This window comes from Leucoraja erinacea, chromosome 5, assembly GCF_028641065.1.
Source record: "Leucoraja erinacea ecotype New England chromosome 5, Leri_hhj_1, whole genome shotgun sequence".
NCBI lineage: Eukaryota > Metazoa > Chordata > Chondrichthyes > Rajiformes > Rajidae > Leucoraja > Leucoraja erinaceus.
This window is the reverse complement of record NC_073381.1, coordinates 45,544,769-45,566,964: the sequence shown is the minus strand read 5'-3', so window position 1 is coordinate 45,566,964 and position 22,196 is coordinate 45,544,769. Positions and strand designations below refer to the sequence as shown.

The following is a 22,196-nucleotide window of genomic DNA, read 5'->3' as shown; positions in this document are numbered from 1 at the left end:
TTCATGTCTCTTGAATACTCACAAATCGACGCTCATTAGGTCGCTTTATGTTCATGGTATTGTTCATACAGTCTGGAAGGATGACAGCTATTACTTCTCCTGTATTGTCTCCAGACACACAGGTATTTAGCCAATCTGAACCAGAAATACTCTACAGGCAGAATACAAGGAAATGTTTTATAGGAAACAGACAAATGTAACAAAAGTGTGTGTGCGTGGCGTGGTGTGATGTCTGTGTGTGTGTGCGTGTGTGTGTGCGCGCGCGTGTGTGTGTGTGTGTGTGTGTGTGTGTCTGTCTCTGTGCGTGCATGCACACACGCACAAGATTAAGCCACTTGGCTTTCATGCCTGTCCCAGTTCCTTTGTGCCAGATCCCCATATTCCTCAATCTCCTCACCTTTAAATTAACTAGCCTCCACACCTCTTTGGGGGTAGTGGGGGTAGAACATTCCAGGGATTTGTTGGCTTTTGTGAGGAGAATTTTTAAATGACAGGGCCCTTACCTTCAAACCATGTCCTCACATTCAAGAATCTCTGACAAGTGAAAACATCTTGACATCTACCTTGTCAAAGCCCCTTACGATCTTGTATGTTTCAATAGGATCATTCCTCATTCTTTTAAATTCCAAAGAATTTGGATCCAACCTATTTAACCTTTCTTGATCAGACAGTATACTAATCCCAGAAATGAGACTATTGAATCTCCTTTGGACTCCCTCCAAAGCTACTATATCCCTTAGTTTAGGGGAGATGTGCGCCATAGTCCGGTTAAAGCCTCACCACACTTGTACAACTGTAACAAAACTTCCCCATTTTTAAACTCCAATCCCTTGCAACAAATGCTAATAGCCACTTTGGTTCTCATTCAAACTCCCTGCTGACTTTTTGGATTCACACATTCGTAGTCTCTTTACATTTATATAATAATGTGTCTTTTGATTCCCTTTTCTAAAGTGCATGACCTGACACTTATCCCACATTAAACTCCATTTGCCAACATTTTGTCCACTTAATCTATCTATATTCCATTGTAGTGACAATATCACCACATGGCCATTCCACCCATTTTCATGTCATCAGCACACTTGGCTACCTTACATTCTTGTCCCTTCTCCAGGTCATAAGTGATAGGAGCAGAATTAGGCCATTTGGCCCGTCAAGTCTACTCCACCATTCAATCATGGCTGATCTATCTCTCCCTCCGAACCCCATTCTCCTGCCTTCTTCCCATAACTCCAGACACCCATACTATTCAAGAATCTATCTATCTCTGCCATAAAAATATCCTTTGACTTGACCTCCACAGCCTCCCGTGGCAAAGAATTCCAGATTCACCACTGTCTGTCTAAAAAAATTCCTTCTCATCTCCAACCCAAAGGAATGTCCTTTAATTTTGAGGCTATTACCTCTAGTCCTAGACTCCCCCACTCGTCAATACATCCTCTCCACATCTACTCAATCCAAGCCTTTACTATTGGGTAATAACTAGTCGTTACCTCTCCGGCAACTTGAGCCTCGGTGGCGGTGGGGCCTCGTGGCCAATGAGCGTGAGGGAGGAGGGTAAGACAATGGGGACCCGGCATGAGGGGATTGGCGTGAACAACAAAGGGGATCTCCGTGGGGAGTCCTCCGTGAAGAACACTGGGGACCCGGCGTGGGGGGACCGTTGTGAGGGACGGTTGGAGAACAAACGGGGGACCCAATGTGGGGGGGAAGCACTCTAGTTTAAAACCCCCTGTCTAGAGGATGTCTGTGTTTGTTTGTTTGTTCCAGTGAAGGTGCTGTGCACACGGCAGCCAGCCAACAGTCGCTTGTCTTTTTCTTTTTGTTTTCACTTTCAATTTCAAGTTTTTGTGTACCTTGTGTGTTGTGACTGCCGGCAGACCAATTTCCCTCCAGGGATGAATAAAGTTTTATTGTTTTGTATCGTATTATGTAACTAGTAAATACAGTGCCCTCCATAATGTTTGGAACAAAGACACATCGTTTATTTATTTGCCGTTGTACTCCACAATTTGAGATTTGTAATAGAAAAAAAATCACTTGTGGTTAAAGTGCACATTGTCAGGTTTTAATAAAGGCCATTTTTATACATTTAGGTTTCACAATGTAGAAATTACAGCTGTGTTTATACAAAGTTCCCCCATTTCAGGGCACCATAATGTTTGGGACATGGCTTCACAGGTGTTTATAATTGTTCAGGTGTGTTTAAATGCCTCTTAAATGCAGGCATAAGAGAGCTGTCTGCACCTTTGTCTTTCCTCCAGTCTTTCCATCACCTTTGGATCTTTTATTGCTGTTTATCAACGAGGATCAAAGTTGTGCCAATTAAAGAAGTCATTATGAGACTGAGAAACAAGAATAAAACTGTCAGAGACATCAGCCAAACCTTAGGCTTACCAACTATTTGGAACATCATGAAGATGAAAGAGAGCACTGGTGAGCTTAATAATCACAAAGGGACTGGCAGGCCAAGGAAGACTTCCATAGCTGATGACAGAAGAATTCTCTCTATAATAAAGAAAAAACCCCAAACACCTGTCCGACACATCAGAAACACTCTTCAGGAGGCAGGTGTGGATTTGTCAATGACCACTGTCCGCAGAAGACTTCATGAACAGAAATACAGAGGCTACACTGCAAGATGCAAACCACTGATTCACTGCAAAAATAAGATGGCCAGGTTACAGTTTTCCAAGAAGAACTTAAAAGAGCAACCACAGTTCTGGAAAAGGGTCTTGAGGACAGATGAGACAAAGATTAACTTATATCAGAGTGATGGCAAGAGCAAAGTATGGAAGAGAGAAGGAACTGACCAAGATCCAAAGCATACCACCTCATCTGTGAAACATGGTGGTGGGGGTGTTATGGCCTGGGCATGTATGGTATGTACTGCTGAAGGTACTGGCTCACTTATCTTCATTGATGATACAACTGCTGATGGTAGTAACACAATGAATTCTGAAGTGTATGGACACATCCTATCTGCTCAAGTTCAAACAAATGCCTCAAAACACATTGGCCGGCGGTTCATTCTACAGCAAGACAATGATCCCAAACATACTGCTAAAGCAACAGAGAAGTTTTTCAAAGCTAAAAAATGGTAAATTCTTGAGTGGCCGGCAATCACCTGATCTGAACACAATTGGGCATGCCTTTTATATGCTGAAGAGAAAACTGAAGGGGACAAGCCCCCAAAACAAGCATACGCTAAAGATGGCTGCAATGCAGGCCTGGCAGAGCTTCCCAGAGAAGACACCCAGCAACTGGGTGAATCACAGACTTCAAGCAGTCATTGCATGCAAGATATGTAACAAAATACTAAACATGTCTACTTTCATTTACATGACATTGCTGTGTCCCAAACATTATGGTGCCCTGAAATGAGGGAGACTATGTATAAACACTACTGTAATTTCTACATGGTGAAACCAAAATGTATAAAAATAACCTTTGTTAAAACCTGACAATGTGCACTTTAACCACATGTGATTTTATCTATTACAAATCTCAAATTGTGGAGTCCAGAGACTTAAGGGTCTTTATGGAGGGCACTGTTTTTGGGGACCACAAACAGTCCCTACTGCTTGTATATTTATTGAAATAAAAGAAACACTTATGATTTATGAAAAACACTTTGTGTAATAAAAGCTGCTCATGCCAACATTTGATAATCAAGGACATTCACTCTTGCCATAATATTAAAATAAAGATTTGTTCCGTTTGAAAAGTGCAAATTATATATCCAAATCTTCTTGGATGTATAGGGATCGGGATATGATATCTCCTGGAGCCCAAAAGGTCCTCTGGGTAAGTTATATCTGAACAACTCCTCTTGTCATCTCAGATGAAGGATAGTAGTAAAATACATAAAAGTAAAAGGATAACATTTTAAAGTTGTGCATTTTTGATTGAAAAAGCCTACAAGCATCTCACAGCAATTGGACATAGAAACAGTAGATGGCCGAGTGAAATTGCCATGTTGCATCAGTGACTGTACTTCATAAATTAAGTCTTTCCTACAAAAGTTCTTCAAACTAAAATTACAGTGTAAACTACAAAAATACTTTCTTACATTGCTAGCCAAATAAATTCTCCCTCTTGGGAGAAGAAAATATATTTCTGTAGCAAAGCAATCAATTAACTTTTCTAAACATCAAAGGAGAAACAAACCTACCCACACAGTTCCTGTTCTTGGAGCAGCAAAATAAGGCTTATATCCAAGAAAACCAGCATCCAAAAAGTGAATTCCACTGAGGCCAAACCTGCAAGAAAACACATGCCATAAATCTAACGTCGACACTTCCTTAACTATATTAAATTATGTCACAGGAGCAGAATTAAGCTATTCTGCCCATCGAGTCTGCTCCGCCATTCAATCATGGTTAATCTATCTTTCCCTCTCAACTCCATTCTCCCTTGCCTTCTCCCCGTAATCGTTAACACCCTTAAGGGCCTGTCCCACTTGCATGCGATTGCATGCATTTGGCACGACCAAACGGAAGCGGAGTTCGCGCGTGATGTCATTTGCATCATACTACCAATCAGCTGGGCAGGAGGCGGGCTGACAGAATTTGGGCGTCGCACGGCGTTGGGGGTGACATCATCAGTGCAAACATCCTCTTTGACAAACATTCTCTCTGCATCAGAGGTAGACAAAAATGCTGGAGAAACTCAGCGGGTGCGGCAGCATCTATGGAGCCAAGGAAATAGGCAACGTTTTGGGCCAAAACCCTCCTTCAGACTGATGCAGGGGGGGCGGGAAGAAGAAAGGAAGAGGAGGAACCAGAGTGCTGTGGGAGAGCTGAGAAGGGGAGGAGACAGCAAGGGCTACCGGAAATTGGAGAAGTCAATGCTCGGGCCACCTGGATGCAGACTGCCCAAGCAGAATATGAGGTGCTGCTCCTCCAGTTTCCGGTGGTGCTCACTCTGGCAATGGAGGAGGCCCAGGACAGAAAGGTCGGATTCGGAATGGGAGGGGGAATTGAAGTGCTGAGCCACTGGGAGATCAGGTTGGTTAATGCGGACCGAGCGGAGGTGTTCGGCGAAACGATCGCCAAGCCTACGCTTGGTCTCACCGATGTAGATCAGCTGACATCTAGAGCAGTAGATGAGGTTGGAGGAGATGCAGGTAAACCTCTGTCGCACCTGGAACGACTGCTTGGGTCCTTGAATGGAGTCGAGGGGGGAGGTAAAGCGACACATGTAGCATCTCCTGCGGTTGCAAGGGAAAGTGCCTGGGGAGGGGGTGGGAAGGGAAGAATTGACCAGGGAGTTATAATAAATTGGCCCACAATTATCAAGATTCGAGCATTCAGTTTAACTTCATCTATCTTCTACCTGGGTCTGACCAGAATTTCTATTTCCGTAACAAGATAATACAACACTAAGAAATCTCACTGCTTTCTTTTTGTTCACAAAGTAACTAAATAAGTAACTAATATAAATGACTAAATACTTGATTTTATTGCTAGGTCTGAAACAGTACAACAGCAGTGAAAAGATCCAACAGCGTGACCATCATTAGATTAACAAAATCATTTATACTTACAAACAGGGCAGTTAATTTGGTGTGATAAATCTTCCAAATTTCTGCATTCACTAAATGCAGTATAATTTGTTGTATGGCTTTGAAAATGGAAATCAAGGCCAGAAATCACAGATCATCTACTTATCACACCATTGTAGGTTCTGTAAATCTGCTCTACCGAATACTAGGTCACACATGCTACACGTCATTCGGATATATAATCCAGACCGGGTTTTACCATACAGTCACCATGTATTGCTAATAATTCCAGACACTAGCGGTTAGTCACGTTGTAGTCACAGTGGTGACAACTTGTAGTGTAGCTTTATTATATGCTAATAAACTTGTTGGATTGCCACTTGGAGTATTTGTTAATAGCTCTACATGGTGTCAGAGTTTTTGGACCCATTCTGTTCCTACTTTATTGTTTTGTTTTCATTTTCATTCCCCAGTATATTTTTTCCCCTTCCCATTTTATTATGGCTCAATGGTTTAAAAAGCTCAATCCCCTCGTTTTCGATGCCGACCTCAGTGAGCGTTGGTGGATTTTTGAAAAGGATTTCAATGTCTACATTCGAGCTGCCCATCGCGGAGCGCCTCCAGACCAGATAGCTGCGGTACTTCTCAACGTCGCGGGGTCTGAAGCTATTCAACGAGCTGAGCTGTTCCACTATGCACCGGCTGTGATGGGTGACAACAATGAGGAGATCACCCCTCAAGAGTCTATAAACGACCCAGTCTGTTTAATGAACAAGTTCAGACACCTGTGTGAACTTTGGACCAACATAGTTATGGAACACAACAAATTCTATCAAGGAAACCAGCTCCCTGGCAAGCCTGTCGAGGCTTACATCAGTACAATAAAACACATTGCAAACCGGTGTCGTCTTGGAGACCTGTGCGACAAGCTTGTCCGTGATAGACTGGTGAGTGGCATCTTGAATCATGAAGTGAAAAGTGAACTACTACGGGATGCTGATCTAACTCTCATCGGAGCAGAGAATGTCTGCCGCATTGTTGAAGCTACTGACTCTCATACCCGCCTCGCAGGGCCGGGTCTGCACTCATCGTACCATGTGAGTGTTGCCAACACGTTCTACCGTGCCCAACGCCTGCCACAAGAGAGACAGCCCAGCGGGGTACTTGTTCAATCTAATAACTGTGGTGGTTCACACTCTGCTATCCACGAGCAATGCCCAGCCTACGGGAAAGTTTGCCACTACCGTAAACGAAGAGACCACTTTATTCGGTGCTGTCATGCCCGCAGAAATCGTACAGAACCCAGACAGCAGGTAAATCTGCTGCAGCAAAATGGTTCCCACGGTTTGACCGATCTAACTCAAGCTATACCGTCTCCTTGTGGGAATTTGACGGAACCTGACATGTCCAGCCTAAACATACATTCTCTAACCGAGATTTCATGTAAACTGCGAGATCCCGGTCACATTTCGAATCAATAACACTACCGCTGTGGCAAAGTTCGATACTGGGGCTCACTGTAATGTTATGTCTCTGGTCGAGTTTTCCAGGGTCAGAAACGCAGAAACTGTTGTAAACACAAAAGCCTCGTTAATTCCCTTTGGAGGGGGAGAGGTTCACCCAGTTGGCAGGGCTGACGTGCAGTGCCACCTAGCGACACATGTGCACAAGCTGAACTTTTTCCATTGTCCCAGGAAATGTAGCAACCCAGATTCAGATTCAATTTTAATTGTCATTGTCAGTGTACAGTACAGAGACAACGAAATGCATACCCTACTCGGTATTGATGCCTGTCAGGATTTGGGATTGGTAAGCTTTGTAGAAGAAGTACCTCAACTTTCTCCAGCCCAAGATACCACTGAACAGATTCTCTCTCTCAGTACAAAGAACTCTTCGATAACAATCTTGGCTAACTATCCTTCAAGTACTCTATTGTAACTGACCCTGACATAATGCCCGTTGTCCGAGCCCCTCACAGAATTCCGCATGCCATGCGCGATCGCGTACAAAACAAATTTCATAGAATGGAATCCCTAGGCATCATCGCTGCAGTTAATGACCCATCGGATTGGGTCTCAACCATGGTAGTGGCCACCAAGAAAAACAAGGACGATAGATGAATCTGTGTCAACCCCAGAGATCTGAATACTGCGATCAAGCGCCCACACTACCCAATGCACACAGTAGAAGAGGTAGCAGCACACTTGGGCAATGCAACTGTGTTCTCTGTTTTAGATGCCAAAAGTTCATTCTGGCAAATCCCGTTAGACCACAAATCGTCTGAACTAACCACTTTTGGCACACCTTTTGGCCGCTACAGGTTTCTGTGAATGCCCTTTGGCATCAACTCCGCCAGTGAAGTCTTCCAGCGCACGATGGAACAGCTGTTCGCAGGACACTCCTGTGCCATTATTTTCTATGACATTCTCGTTGCTGGCCACAATATGTCAGCACACTATGCCAATTTAAAGACAGTACTGGATCGTGGCAAGGTCATCAACCTCAAGCTCAACCCCCTAAAATGCAGATTTTGTGTCAGGAAAGTGAAGTATGTGGGACATGTTTTCACTAGTGATGGACTCAAACCAGATCCTTCCAAGACCATTGCCATCAACGAACTGCCGGTTCCCACAGACGTAACCAGCTTACAAAGGTTCCTAGGCATGATGAATTACCCTGATAAGTTCATTCCGAACTTCAGCGAGCTGTCAGCACCACTGCGGCAGCTAACGCACAAGGACGCATCCTGGTCCTGGTACACACAACACAAGAGAGCATTCGATACCCTAAAACAGCAGTTGTCCTGTGCCCCGACTTTGGTTTACTTTGATGTAAAACTGCCTGCAACGTTACCCTGTGGTTCTGGTCGACTTGTACTCGGGCTGGTTTGAGATCGATCTGCTTCCCAGCCCCACTTCAGCAGTGGTGTTTCAAAAACGGGCGCAACACTTTTCAAGTCACGGGGCGCCCGCAAAACTCCTGTCTGACAACGGACGCCAGTTCACCAGCCAATGTTTCAAGAATTTTGCCCAATGATGGGACTTTCGTCACATTACCAGATGTCCCGAATTTCCTCAATCGAACGGGCTGGCCAAGCGGGCAGTCTGGAGTGCCAAACAGGTTATGGAAAGATCTAATTTGGCACAATCTGACGTTTACCTGGACTTACTCAACTTAAGACACATTGCCCGCGACCCACTGCTAGGGTCTCCTGCCCAACGCTTCATGTCAAGGCAGGCCCCTTACCACGCTGCCCGTACCCAAGCAACTACTACAACCACAGGTTCTCAAGCCATCGGTAATTCAAGCACAACTTCAGCATAAGCGCGAGATCCAGAAACACTCGAACGACAAAACAAGTAGGCCACTCGAGCCGCTGGCAAGTGGTCAAGTTGTACGACTTCAAACTGACAAGGGTCATGGACACCTTGGTTTAATCCGCAGCGCTGCATCAGAACCATGTTCGTACAAGGTCGATTCAAATGGAGGGACTTACCGGAGAAACCGTCAACACCTTCTACTAGTGAAGGAACCGCAACCCATGATCCCCTTTCCAGATGTTCCCGGACCGTGTCACTGCACGACCATTATTCTCTCCTCTCCGGGCCAGCGGCCATTTGCGGAGTCTGTGCCCGGCATGTATCCTGCCTTCTCGTCACCACGGTCGGTGTCCAGTCTCACCTCACCTGTCTCTCGGATCTCCGGTGCTCCAACAGCCCCCGGTCTCACAGTTCTCGCCGGTAAAGGATGGAGATGTGAGCTTGTAACGTATGAGTGAGGGTAGCGATTCCAGACACCAGCGGTTAGTCGGGATGTTGTCACAGTGGTGACAACTTGTAGTGTAACTTTATTATATGCTAATAAACTTGCTGGAATGCTACTTGGAGTATTTGTTAATACCTCTACAGGTTCTGCAACTTTTCAGTGTATCTACTATCAGCATAACCTCCAATTAGTGAAATGATGATTAAGGACCTTTTACACTAGCACTTTTATACAGATTATAGAAGACCAGCAATTGTTCACAAATTCTTATATTCACACTGTTAAATCCAGATGTTCCATCCAAATGGCAGAATTACAGAATTTATTTTTATGTCAACATGAGTAAATTTGGATGAAAAGCCATAATACTCTTACATCAATGCACATTATTTTAAACATGGCAATGCCAAAATGTGAAGACTATATTCCTTTTATTTATATATTAGAGCCTCAATTAGGAAGAATAGTATTGTGAAGGCATAAAAAGATATATTGGAATGCAGATCAATTTTAAGTCACAAAGAGACAATTACTACTGGTCCCCGTTACCCAGACGTTCTTGTGTGCAATTTTGGATTTGTTAAGATTAAAAAGTGGAATTGCATTAATATCAAATTATAATATTGCATGATTACAAATTATGATCTGCATTTCTTTAGCAAGTCATGTGGTCATTCTGCACCAAAAATGGGTGTATTAAGATAGCGAAAAAACAAATAAAACTACAAATGCTGAAGGAACTTTGACCTGAAATATTAATTCTATTTTGCTTGCGACAGTTGCTACCTGACTGAGTATTTCTGTCATTTTATGAGTTTACACTGAGGAAGCCAACCTCACTCTAAAATTTAAAACTATAATTAACTAGCAATATATACGAGGACATTAATATACACTTTAATTACATGAAACAATTTGTCACCCAAGTTAAAACTTACGCTGCATAACAATTTTCTTGTGCCACCATAACTCCACACCAGGGCAACAACCAAGCTACTTCAGTGTTTAAGTTTCGCTTGATATCATTGACAGGTTGGTATGTTCTCCTGAGATCCCAAAACTTGATCTTCCTGTCAGGGCTAGCTGTCACTAGAAAATTGCTATTAGTAGACAATTTGAGAGAAAGCAAATGGAAATTAAACAGCATTAATAAAAACTTAAAATGCAATTTATGTTACACATTGGTGATAGTTAAATGGCACTTCTGATCACTCTTATTATAAAAAAAACAAAACCAGACTGTTCAATTTGTCTTCCCCTTATTTTCATACGATTAACTTTCAAATATACTGGTAATTCACTATGAATTAACAAGATTATCACTTCTGTACTAACATATATACACGAGTATTCATCTTTTCACATATAATGCCAAATTTGCTGTCATAAATTGCTAGTTTATTTCTCTTATAACTGATTGCATTTAATTCTATTTTGATACAGAAGAAAAACATACCTTTAGATTCCACTTTATAATGTCATTTTTAAACATTCCTCTTAAATAACCCCTTTTCAGTTACGTCAGAATAATTTATAAAGATTCAGTAATATCACATACATTCTTTTTGCTTAGATTGCTGTTTTTATCTACTATATTATAAAATACCACTGCAATGTAGTCTTGGAAAAAGTTCTTAAAAATTGCAATGATCTGCATTATAAAAACAGAAACGGCAGATTTTATTGATCACAATATAGAGTCTGAGCTCCACATTGACACATTTAGATCATTTAAGGTTCTTTATCACTATATATTCTGGTGACAAACACCATACTCAATTCTGCTGTAAATTTTGAAATTAAATTATTAAACCTTTGGTTTATCTGAATTTCTTTTTTTTTTTTAATGCATTTTTGGATAAATGCCAGTGCTGAGAAAATAGGAGAGAGTCCAATTCCTTGGAGCACAAGCATGGATATAAATACTCAACTGCTGTAAATGTAACCAGCAGCTCTATCCCTTCCATGTCAAGTTTGATTGCCAGTTTTCCACCCAGGGCTTATTAATTAATGAAAAGATTCTGCATATTCTCAGTGACATCATTTCCATTCTCTGGCTTGAACAGTGTTTCTTAATCATTGCTGCAGGCAAGGTGTGTTCCAAGTAGGAACTATTTGAAAGTAGAAATGAAAATAACTGGCCTTTTTTAGGGTTTAACTATTGACACGTAAAGTAATAATGTCTGCTGATTAACAAATTTGCACAAATACATATGGAAATGTATTGTTTATTTAACCTGACCGTTATAATTTTTATTGACTAAATTGGGTAATTCACAATTATTCTAATAGATAAGAAGAAAGATAAAATGCGATGGAACTTTATTTATCCCAGGAGGGCAATTGATCTGCCAACAGTGATAAAACACAAGATAGATGAAACATGAAATTAAAGTGGTGAATGGAAAGGATTGGGTATGTGTAAAAATTGGGGGGGGGGGTGAGGGAAGTTTACTGCACAACAGAATGGGGAAGAGTTGTACAGTTTGACAGCCCCAGGGAAAAAGGATCTCCTGTGGCATTCTGTACTGCATCTTGGTGGAATCAGTCTGTTGCTGAAGGAACTCCTCAGGTTGACCAGTGTGTCATGGAGAGGGTGAGCTGTATTGTCCAAGATGCTCCCGCATTTTGAGGAGCATCCTCCCTCCCTCCCTCATCCATGAATCAAACTCTGCCCCCAGGATGGAACCAGCCTTCCTGATGAGCTTATTATTTTCAATTGATTATTTTTGAGAGAATACTGATTGACCATGGAAACCGTGAATGCTTCAATATTGAATGACATTCGGGGTTTGCTATGGAAACTGCAATTTATTGTGAGCACAAGGCAAATCGGGCAAAAGAGCATGTAATAATAAATACTCCATAAGTTGAAGGCTTCAATAAATTACATCTTTTGAAACTGATTATTTATAGCTAGTTGAGAATCAGCTGGCCCCACATATCTATGAGGAGAAAGCTGTTTCTGTTGTGAAAATAAAATATTAAAAACAGAGTTTTCTACTTCAAATACAGACTACTTAACTGTGTATTTAATATTAGCGAAGGTGGTTTTGCCTGAATTTTGAGCTGGAGTTTCCAGTTGCTAACTACTTCCCCTTCCCATACCAACCTGTCTGTCCCCAACCTACTCCACTGCTGGAATAAAGTCACACGGAAACTATAACCTGGAAGAACAGCACCTCATATTCTGCCTGGATAACCTACAACCTAATAGCATGAAAGTTAAACTCTCAAATTTAAGGTAACCCCCCACCCCCCCCTTGTTTTTTCAGTTCTCCTCTTTTCCCCATGAGTACCCGTTTTTCCCACTCCTATGTCCATCAGCTGGTTCTTATCTCCTCCTCCATCTGCTCACCACCCACCCTTTCCTACTCCCCCATTTTTTTTACGCACTCCTCCTCGCCCATTCTCTTCTATCTCTGATTCTATATTATAGCTCTGATCCCTCCCTCTGGTTTTACATTTCACTCCCCACCTATCTATATTAGATTCCACTATTTGCACCCTCTGTTTTCACCACCAGCCTTGGTTTCTATCTCCGCCCCCCCTCTCAAATGTGACACATCCGCCTATCCATTCCTCCACCTGGATCCAACTATAACTTGCCAGCTCTTGCCCCACTCATTCTCCTCACCCCTCTTTACCAGCTATCTCCCATCTGCTCTACAAATCTGAAGAAGGGTCCCAACCCAAAACATAGTCTGTCCATTTCCCTCCACAGATGCTGCATGATCTGCTGTTTTTTTAAAATCTCTTTAATGTCTTTTACATAAACAAGTAGCATTTTTGGAGCACCATTAATTTTTCATTATGGTATAGCAGGTCAGCTGATAAATGACTTGACATAGGCATAGCTTTTAAAGATATTTCAAAGAAGAAAATGAAACAATATCTAGGGAGGGAATTTGATAGAATAACTCAGTGGGTCAGGCAGCATCCCTGGAGAAAATAGGTGATGTTTCGTGTCGAGACTCTTCTTCAGACGAATGTGTACTTCTAGAATCTAAATATGATCATGGTTGATCTATCTAGCCTCAACTCCTCTTCTGGAAGATGTTGGCATTATTGAGAGCACTGGGGAAAACGGCTATTCTAAAATAGATGTAGTTAAAATTTATGGTTTCAGCATGAGAGGAAAGATAGGGGTCTAAATGGTCCATGTTACACAGTTGGGAAAACAATTAATAACATAGGGACTGAAAAGGTTTGTGAGTATGCTGGTGTCACACATTACCCTGTTTAGTATGCGCAGTTCATCTGAGAGACAGATAGGTACATGTTCAAGAGAACAAAAAAATGGATACTTTCATGATACTGAGCTGAGGCAATCTTTGGCCCACTAATTATTTTATATTAAATCTGGCTTCAGTTACCATAACAACAAATTTAGAACTGAAATTGGCAGGAGAAAGGTAGAACAGAGTTCTATCAATGCAACTGTGAAAGCTAAATCTAGCAGCATGGTACACAGCATCAAAGGAAAGCAGAAAATACTGAAGGGGAAGGAGAATAGTGTTCTTAATGATGGGAAATAAAGTATCTTGCTGCAGTCTCTAAAATTTAGAGTCTAAATCGTCTTACTCGTGGCTGGGCAATTATACAAGACACTAGTTGGCTTGTGTAGCTGTGGATGTATAGTTTATTGACATCAAGTAAATTAAACCAGTTCCATTTTTTCTTCAAGTTTTGTATTAAATTGAGCCCAAATTCAGAGCCCCAAAGCAGATGGTTTTCACAATCTGTAAAAGTAAGACAGTGTAAACTGCAGCTGTGTTGGTGAGAAATGTACATAATGAATGATGAGGAAAAAGGATTCAATCTGCTATTTGTTTTTGGTGAAGGCTTTGCAGGATTTGGCTCGGTGTATGACAGATTCTACAAATGCTAATTATTCATGCCTCACAGCATAAGGTGAGAGAATGTGACAAAATTATTTAACTCTCTAAATAGTGCTTATTTTCACAGACAACCTGGAAATTGCATATTGCTATCAAAACATTGCCAATAATCGTGGTGAGTACTTCCAGCATTTTCTAGTTTTGTTTCAGGCATCCAGCATCTGCAATATTTTATTTTGTCAATTAATTTGATTGATTGGCTTATGCAACTCATTTAATGCTTGAATAACACAAAAACTGAATTTTGTTTTCAGTTTTTATCATGTCTGCCAGTTGTGTGAAAAAATGAATTTCTACTAAGTTTCTGAATCTGCCTCATGTTTTCCTCACATGTAGAGTTAAGCTCTTTCTCCTCTGGCCCTATAATATGTCTTCAATCCTCGTTATTCTCAAATGTATTTCAAGAGTAAAGATACTTTCCAACATTTTTCTCGGTTTAATTTCCTACCTGTTCGCTTTACTCCAAGCAATGGCTTTGACAGCATGGTCGTGTGCCACAAAGGAATGGAAAGGATAGATTTTCAAACTTCCATCGCCTTGCTGAACTCGCAACAGTAATGATTTTGTATTCAAATTCCAGAGAGCAACCGTACCTAATTTGAGAAAATGATTATTAAAAGAAAAAAAAAGTTTCTTTAAATTCACTACAGTTGAACTTCATTGCATAATCATCACTTTTGGTGCATTCTTCCTATAATCCACATAGCTACAATGCTGTCAAGCACCACTCTAAAGAATTGACTGGAATCACATTACCACATGAAGGGTTTGAGATGACAAAGACGTGATATCTTGGCTATGCAGCAACAAATTAAATTATTTCAGGCTCACTTCACTGTGTAACAGTTGGTAAACCTGAACATAATTTTATGGTGGTTGTATACAAGTAGGAGTGGTATTTATGGAATTAGCATCTTTTCATGCATCAATAGAGGTTATGATAAGAAAGAAGAATCAAATATGGAAATTAAAAAAAATAAAAACTGCCCTCCTGTGACAAGCTGCTACAAGGTGCAGTGCTACTTAAGAATTTTATTTGAATCATGAAGTTATTAAATACATTTTTCCTCTGGCTTAGCTTGCAATCAAGATCTCTGCAATTTTAAATTCTCCTTTTATATTAATATGCAATATACCTAACATTTAGTAAAATTGACTTCACCAAGGCGTTCGACCTCGTCAACAGAGATAGCCTATTTAAGGCTCTGCCACCAAAACTGCAGAGCATGATAAAATCCTTCCAAATCAACACGAAGGGGTGTCAAACAAGGCTGTGTCCTCCCACTTTTCTTCGCTCTGCTCCTGAAACATGCCTTCGGCAATGCAACAGAGGGGATCTACCTGCGTACTAGATCAGATGGCAGGCTGTTCAAGCTCACCCACCTCAGAGCAAAGACAAAAGTACATGAAGCTCTCATCAGACATGTTGTTTGCCGATGAAGCAGCAGTTGTGTCCCACACCCAGCAAGAACTATAGTGATTGATGGACCGTTTCTATCGGGCTTGCAAGGATTTCGGGCTGACCATCAGCCTTCTTCTTCTTGCGTATGGCGTGCACAGCCTAAAGTTGTAGGACAACTTGTTCTATTTGATCTTATTTGATTGTGCACGCCGGGTTGATTGCATTCGTCGAAACAGGGCGGACCACGTGAAGGTTGCAATCTTCCACCCCACCATCAGCCTGAAGAAGATGAACGTCCTGGGGCAGGGTACAGAGGCACCGCCTGTCATCACCATCGTCGACTGATGCCGTCCATCAGTTCACACGTACATCGGCTCCTCCATCAACGACAACCTCTCCTTGGACACAGAGATTGATAAGAGGATCGGGAAGGCAGCTACAACTCTTGCTCGCCTCACAACTCGAGTGTGGACCAACCTAAAGCTGACGGTGAAGACAAAGATAGCAGTCTGCAATGCCTGTGTCAACAGCCGCTGCTGTACGGCAGTGAGACATGGACTACATATGCCAGACAGGAGAGAAGTCTCAACACCTTCCACCTTCGAAGCATCTGCCGTATTCTGGTCATATCCTGGCAAGACAGAGTGTCCAACGCCGAGATCCTGTCTCATGCTGGCCTTCCCAGTATGTACTCACTACTCAGGCAGTGCAGACTGCCAGCATTGCGTTTGCTTTCTTTATTAGCGATTCGACTTGCAGATTAACGTTTTGGGAATCCTGCACCAGCACTCCCAAGTCCCTTTGCACCTCTGATTTCAAGATTCTCTCCCCATTTAGAAAATAGCCTCCACTTTTATTCCTACTACCAAAATTCATAACCCTACATGTTGCTACACTATATTCCATCTGCCACTCTCCCAACCTGTCCAAGTCCATCTGCAGAGGACCAGCTTTCTCTACACTACCTATCCCTCCACCTATTTTCGTATCATCCGCAAACTTGGCCACAAAGCCTACAATCCCCTCATCCCAATCATTAATATACAACATGACCCCTACAGAAGCTAGTCACTGTCAGCCAACATTTATTGCCACTCTTTGCCTTCTGCCATCGAGTCAACCTGCTATCCATGCTAGTATCTGCCCTTTGATACCATGGGCTCTCATCTTCCTTAGCAGCCTCACATGTGGCACCTTATCAAAGGCTTTCTGGAAATCTAGGCAAACAACATCCACTGACTCCTTTGGCTGCCCTGCTATTTATTTCAAAGAATTCTAGCAGATTCATCAGGCAAGATCTCCCCTTCACAAACCCGTGCTGACTTCGGCCTATTTTATCTTGTACTTCTAAGTACTTCTAAGTCTAAGATGATATCAAAATATTGCATTTTATAAATATTTTTGCACATAGCATTTATTATCTTATCATGAACTATCTCCCTTGAATAGGGAGCGAACAGATAATCATTGAAAAGTGCAAGCTTAAAACCAATAATAGGGTTTTTCCAAACCAGTTTTGAACCAACTGATTGAATCAAATTAAAGCAACTCTCAGGCACATTCCCTGGATCTTTCCTGCAGGTTTTTCACCCGTTTTTAAATAAATAGTTCTTTAAGGGTTATTATGATTTTTGCATCAACAAATTACAATTCCAGATCTCCAAAATCCCTCCTATAAAAAGAAAGACCTTCTAATGTCCCTTTATTCATTGGATGACAATAGGAAATTTAAGTTGATTTAGCAGAGGATATGATTTAGCCAAGTACAAATGGATATAATATTTGACAGGAGGTCAGGTGAAATAGAGAAAACAATAGCAAAGTTGAATGTGCTTTTATTAGGTAGTTTTACTCTCCCCTGAAGGACGACTGACATATGGATCAAGATTCTGGAGACAATATCTGGACTTTTTATGCAGGCCCTCATGCACTGCATTCTTAACAATATGACTTCAGAAGGAAAGCAAGATAAATTAGTTTCAGAAATCGCAGACACTCCTGGGGTTTCCCTGATTATCTTCAGAATAAGACTGGGGAATTTATGATAAAGTCACACAATTTAGTTACTCAATAAGAGGCTGTCAGCCTCTCATTTTGGCCTGTGGATGTAATTGGAGAACAGTAGAGAGTAAGATAATGTTAACAAAAATAAGGAAAAGAGGCAACACTTATAAATGAATAGTGTTATCTTTGTTATCAAAGAGGTATCTTTTCAGTACTCTGCCCACAAACACAGAATTAACAGAAATGTCCTGTCTCTAATTGATAATAAAGAAATTGAGGTATTTCTATAAAGTGATCTAACATGTCTTGTAGAACTTTCCACATCAATAATCAGCAAACTATCAACTTTCCTGTGCTCTAGCTTCATAATAAAAACAGGTTTAATAGCTTCTGTTAATAGGCATTCACAGTGCTGCTACTGCAGAATTGACCTCTTTGAACCTCAGGCCATTGTTGTCTGATGTGATAGAGTGGATATGAAGCAAGTAAATTAATAAAAAGATTACGACTTTCCGAGGTTCAAAGTGATCAATTCTGCGGACTTACGGCAACAAAAACCATTTAACAAAACTGTTAAACCTATCATTATTATGGTAGTGTAGACTATTGAGAAACTAGCTTACGTCAGCGAAGATATACACGATAATTGTTGATGATGGTCAACAGCTGCTTTGGGTCCAAGGCATTTACCGCTGCTGATGGGCCTCTACATAGGTTAGCATGGTGTGCAGTAGTGTCATTGTGGAGAATGTAAAATACATTATTATGCTTGGAAGCAAGACAGGGCAATGTGGGGGATCTGGCCTATGAGACTGTCAAAATTCCCAGGCTGCTTTCTAAATGACCACTGTATGGGGAACATTGTTATTCCTTGCACATCTGATGCAGAAATTGCATTCTAGCATGCAAAATCAGAGCTGGAAGTATCTGGGAAACTTCCAAATCGTACAATTTGATATGGATATTGATGCAATTGCATTCTGCTCAGGAAATAACTGATTTTTACCTGTGTTGTATCAAAAATATAAAGCAACGTCATGCAAACAAATTTCATGTTCATTGCTTATATATTTTTAAGAAATCAGGTAATTGGTTTTGCTGGCATCTAATAGTTGCTTGGATAATTTTTAAAAATTGATTGTGTGTAATCACCTCCAACAGTTTACCAAATGTGTCAGCAACCGATAGAATTACAGCCGGTTGTTTAAAAAAAATATGGATTTGAAGAGCTGGATAAAGCAAATTAAAAGCAGCTTTTATAGTAGTTGCGCATAAATGAAAACCAGGGGAGTGGGCACATCATGAATGCAAAAAGACTGAGAGGAGACCTGAAAACACTGAGGGGAGACCTGAAAAAAAAATGGGTTGATGGTATAAAAATGTTCACCATAGTAGAAGAATCTACAATAAAGGTATAGATTTAGGGAGAGAGACAACTGGTTTACAAGTGAAGAGGAAAAATAATTTCACCCAAAGTCTGGAACACACTGCCAGAAGTCCTTTCACACCATTTAAGAAATATCAATAAGAACACGAATCACCAAGGCACAGAGGATATAGACTGTATTAGTAAATGGGATTAGTATAGATGGATCCTGGGTGGTCAACATGGCCACGGTGCTGTATGACTCCATCGGACTTAATTTTGCCATTTATTTAATGATCTACACTCAATTAGGGATTTTTATTTACAGCTTCAAATAAATTCCTTTTGGACTGACAGATCAATGATAATTCATTAAAAAAAAACCATATAACCTCTAAACGTCCATTGTTTCACGCTTTAAATTTTGTTTCTACTTAGGTTAATGGTAATGAAAGCATTGTTTTTCTTGCAGCAGTCACCTTGCATGAAGATATTTGTGTGAATTTAACAGCCGAATATGACATATAAATAGCTTCAGTTTAGTACTGATGGAGAACAACTTAGATTATTGCTGTTTATTTCAGATTTGAAACTTTTTCAAGTGTTAAGTGGGTAGTATCTAGGATGTAGAGTATGTTTAAGAAAGAACTGCAGATGCTGAAAAAAAATCGAAGGTAGACAAAAATGCTGGAGAAACTCAGCGGATGAGGCAGCATCTATGGAGCGAAGGAAACTGTGACGTTTCGGGTCGAGACCCTTCTTCAGACTGATGTGGGGGGTGGGGCGGGAAGAAGAAAGGAAGAGGGAGAGACAGTAGGCTATGGGAGAGCTGGGAAGGGGAGGGGAAGGAGGGACAAAGCAAGGACTACCTGAAATTGGAGAAGTCAATGTTCATACTGCTGGGGTGTAAACTACCCAAGCGAAATATGAGGTGCTGTTCCTCCAATTTGCGGTGGGACTCACTCTGGCCATGGAGGAGGCCCAGGACAAAGGTCAGATATGGAATGGGAGGGGGAGTTGAAGTGCTGAGCCACCGGGAGATCAGGTTGGTTAATGTGAACTGGTTATTTGGTTAATGTGTGGAGGTGTTGGGCGAAGGGTTGCCAAGCCTGAGCTTGGTCTCACCGATGTAGAGCAGCTGATACCTAGAGCAGTGGATACAATAGATGAGGTTGGAGGAGGTGCAGGTGAACCTCTGCCTCACTCGGAAAGACTGCTTGGGTCCTTGGATGGAGTCAAGGGGGGAGGTAAAGCGACAAGTGTAACATTTCCGGTGGTTGCAAGGGAAAGTACCAGGGGAGGGAGTGGTTAGGGTGGGAAGGTACAAATTGACCAAGGAGTTACGGAGGGAGCTGTCTCTGCAGAAAGCCGAAAGGGGAGGAGATGTGGAGATGTGGCCAGAGGTGGGATCCCTTTGGAGGTGGCGAAGATTTCGGAGGATTACCTGTTGTATGTGATGGCTGGTAGGGTGGAAGGTGAGGACAGGGGGACTCTGCACTTGTTACGAGTTGGGGGGGATGGGAAGTGAGAGCAGAGTTACGGGGTATAGAAGAGACCCTGGTGAGAGCCTCATCTATAGTCGAAGAGGGGAACCCCATACCCTAAAGAATGAGGACATCTCCGATGCCCTGGTGTGGAACACCTCATCCTGCGTGCAATTGTGGCGTAGACAGAGGAATTGAGAGTAGGGGATAGAGTCCTTACAGAAAGTAGGGTGAGAAGGAGTGTAGTCCAGATAGCCATGGGAGTCAGTGGGTTTATAGTAGATGTCGGTCAGTGGTCTGTTACCTGCGATGTGAGGTTAAGAAACGGTAGGGAGATGTCGGAAATGGTCCAGGGGAATTTGAGTGCCGGATGTAAGAGCGGTGAAATGGTGAAGTCAGTGAGTTCTGCATGGGTGCAGGAGGTGGCACCAATGCAGTCGTCAATGTAGCGGAGGTAGAGTTCGGGGATAGGGCCACGGTACGCCTCGAACAAGGATTGTTCTACGTGCCATACAAAGAGGCATGCATAGCTGGGGCCCATGCGCATGCCCATAGCTACGCCTTGGATTTGGAGGAAATGGGAGGAGTCAAAAGAAAAGGTGTTGAGAGTAAGGACCAGCTCCGAGGCGGAAGAGAGTATTAGTAGAAGGGGATTAGTTAGTTCTGCGGTCAAGGAAGAAACGGAGGGTTTTAAGACCCTCCAGGTGAGGGATGGAGGTGTAGACTAACTGGACCTCCATGGTGAAGAGGAGGGAGCGGGGGCCTGGAAAACGGAAGTCGTGGAGGAGACGAAGAGTGTGTGAGGTGTCTTGGACATAGGTAGGGAGGGATTTAACCAAGGGGGATAGGGTGGAGTCGAGGTATGTGGAAATAAGTTCAATGGGACAAGAACAAGCAGAAATAATGGGTCTGCCAGAACAGTCAGGTTTGTGGGTTTTGGGGAGAAGGTAAAATCGGGCCGTGCGGGACTGGAGAACGATGAGGTTGGAGGTTTGGGAGGGCAGGAAGCTGGAAGTGATGAAGCCAGTGATGGTGTTTGAGATAATCGCCTGGTGCTCGTCTGTGGGGTCATGGTCCAAGGATAAGTAGGAGGAGGTGTCTGAGAGTTGGTGCCTGGCCTCAGACCCGTAGACTCAGACTACCACTGAGCACTAGGACCCAACACAGTCAGGCCCAGTGGTGTGAGAGTCTGCAGCGTGGAGACTTCAGGCCGGTGTAGGAGATTGCAACCTTCACATGGTCCGCCCTGTTTCGACAAATGCAATCAACCCGGCGTGCACAATCAAATAAGATCAAATAGAACAAGTTGTCCAACAACTTTAGGCTGTGCACGCCACACGCAAGAAGAAGGAGACTTCAGACCCGGTGCTGAGCTTAGGACTCAGGTAAGGCAACGGTTGCGGCCTGCACCCTCACCACTCCACCGCCCACCAGCAGGCCGCAGCCGTCGCCTTACACGAGTCCTAGGCTCAGCATTGGGCCTGAAGTCTCCACACTGCAGACTCTCATGCCACGGGGTCTGACTGTGCTGGGTCCTAGTGCCCCCCCCCCCCCCACCAACACAGGGAACCTCAGTGGGTGTTCCACTTGGTCTTCCCCTTCCCCCTTGTACCATGTGACCCCAGCTTCTCCCCACCCACACTATAGTCCTCATATCCCCCTCCTCCCTGACCACCCATCACGGGGTCCACCAAACTTATTTCCACATACCTCGACTCCACCCTATCCCCCCTGGTCAACTCCCTCCCTACCTATGTCCAAGACA

General features: G+C 42.5%; 1 protein-coding gene across 1 annotated transcript in view; it reads right to left on the bottom strand.

Moving 5' to 3' along the window:
• gtf3c2 (general transcription factor IIIC, polypeptide 2, beta) overlaps positions 1–22,196 on the bottom strand; it is a 100,565-nt gene that overhangs the window by 18,277 nt on the left and 60,092 nt on the right. The window contains exons 12-15 of the mRNA XM_055635489.1: positions 14,624–14,768; positions 10,213–10,374; positions 4,178–4,265; positions 23–151 (exon numbers count right to left, since the gene is read on the bottom strand). Coding sequence (XP_055491464.1) covers positions 23–151; positions 4,178–4,265; positions 10,213–10,374; positions 14,624–14,768 — 524 coding nt within the window. The remainder of the gene's footprint in view (positions 1–22; positions 152–4,177; positions 4,266–10,212; positions 10,375–14,623; positions 14,769–22,196) is intronic.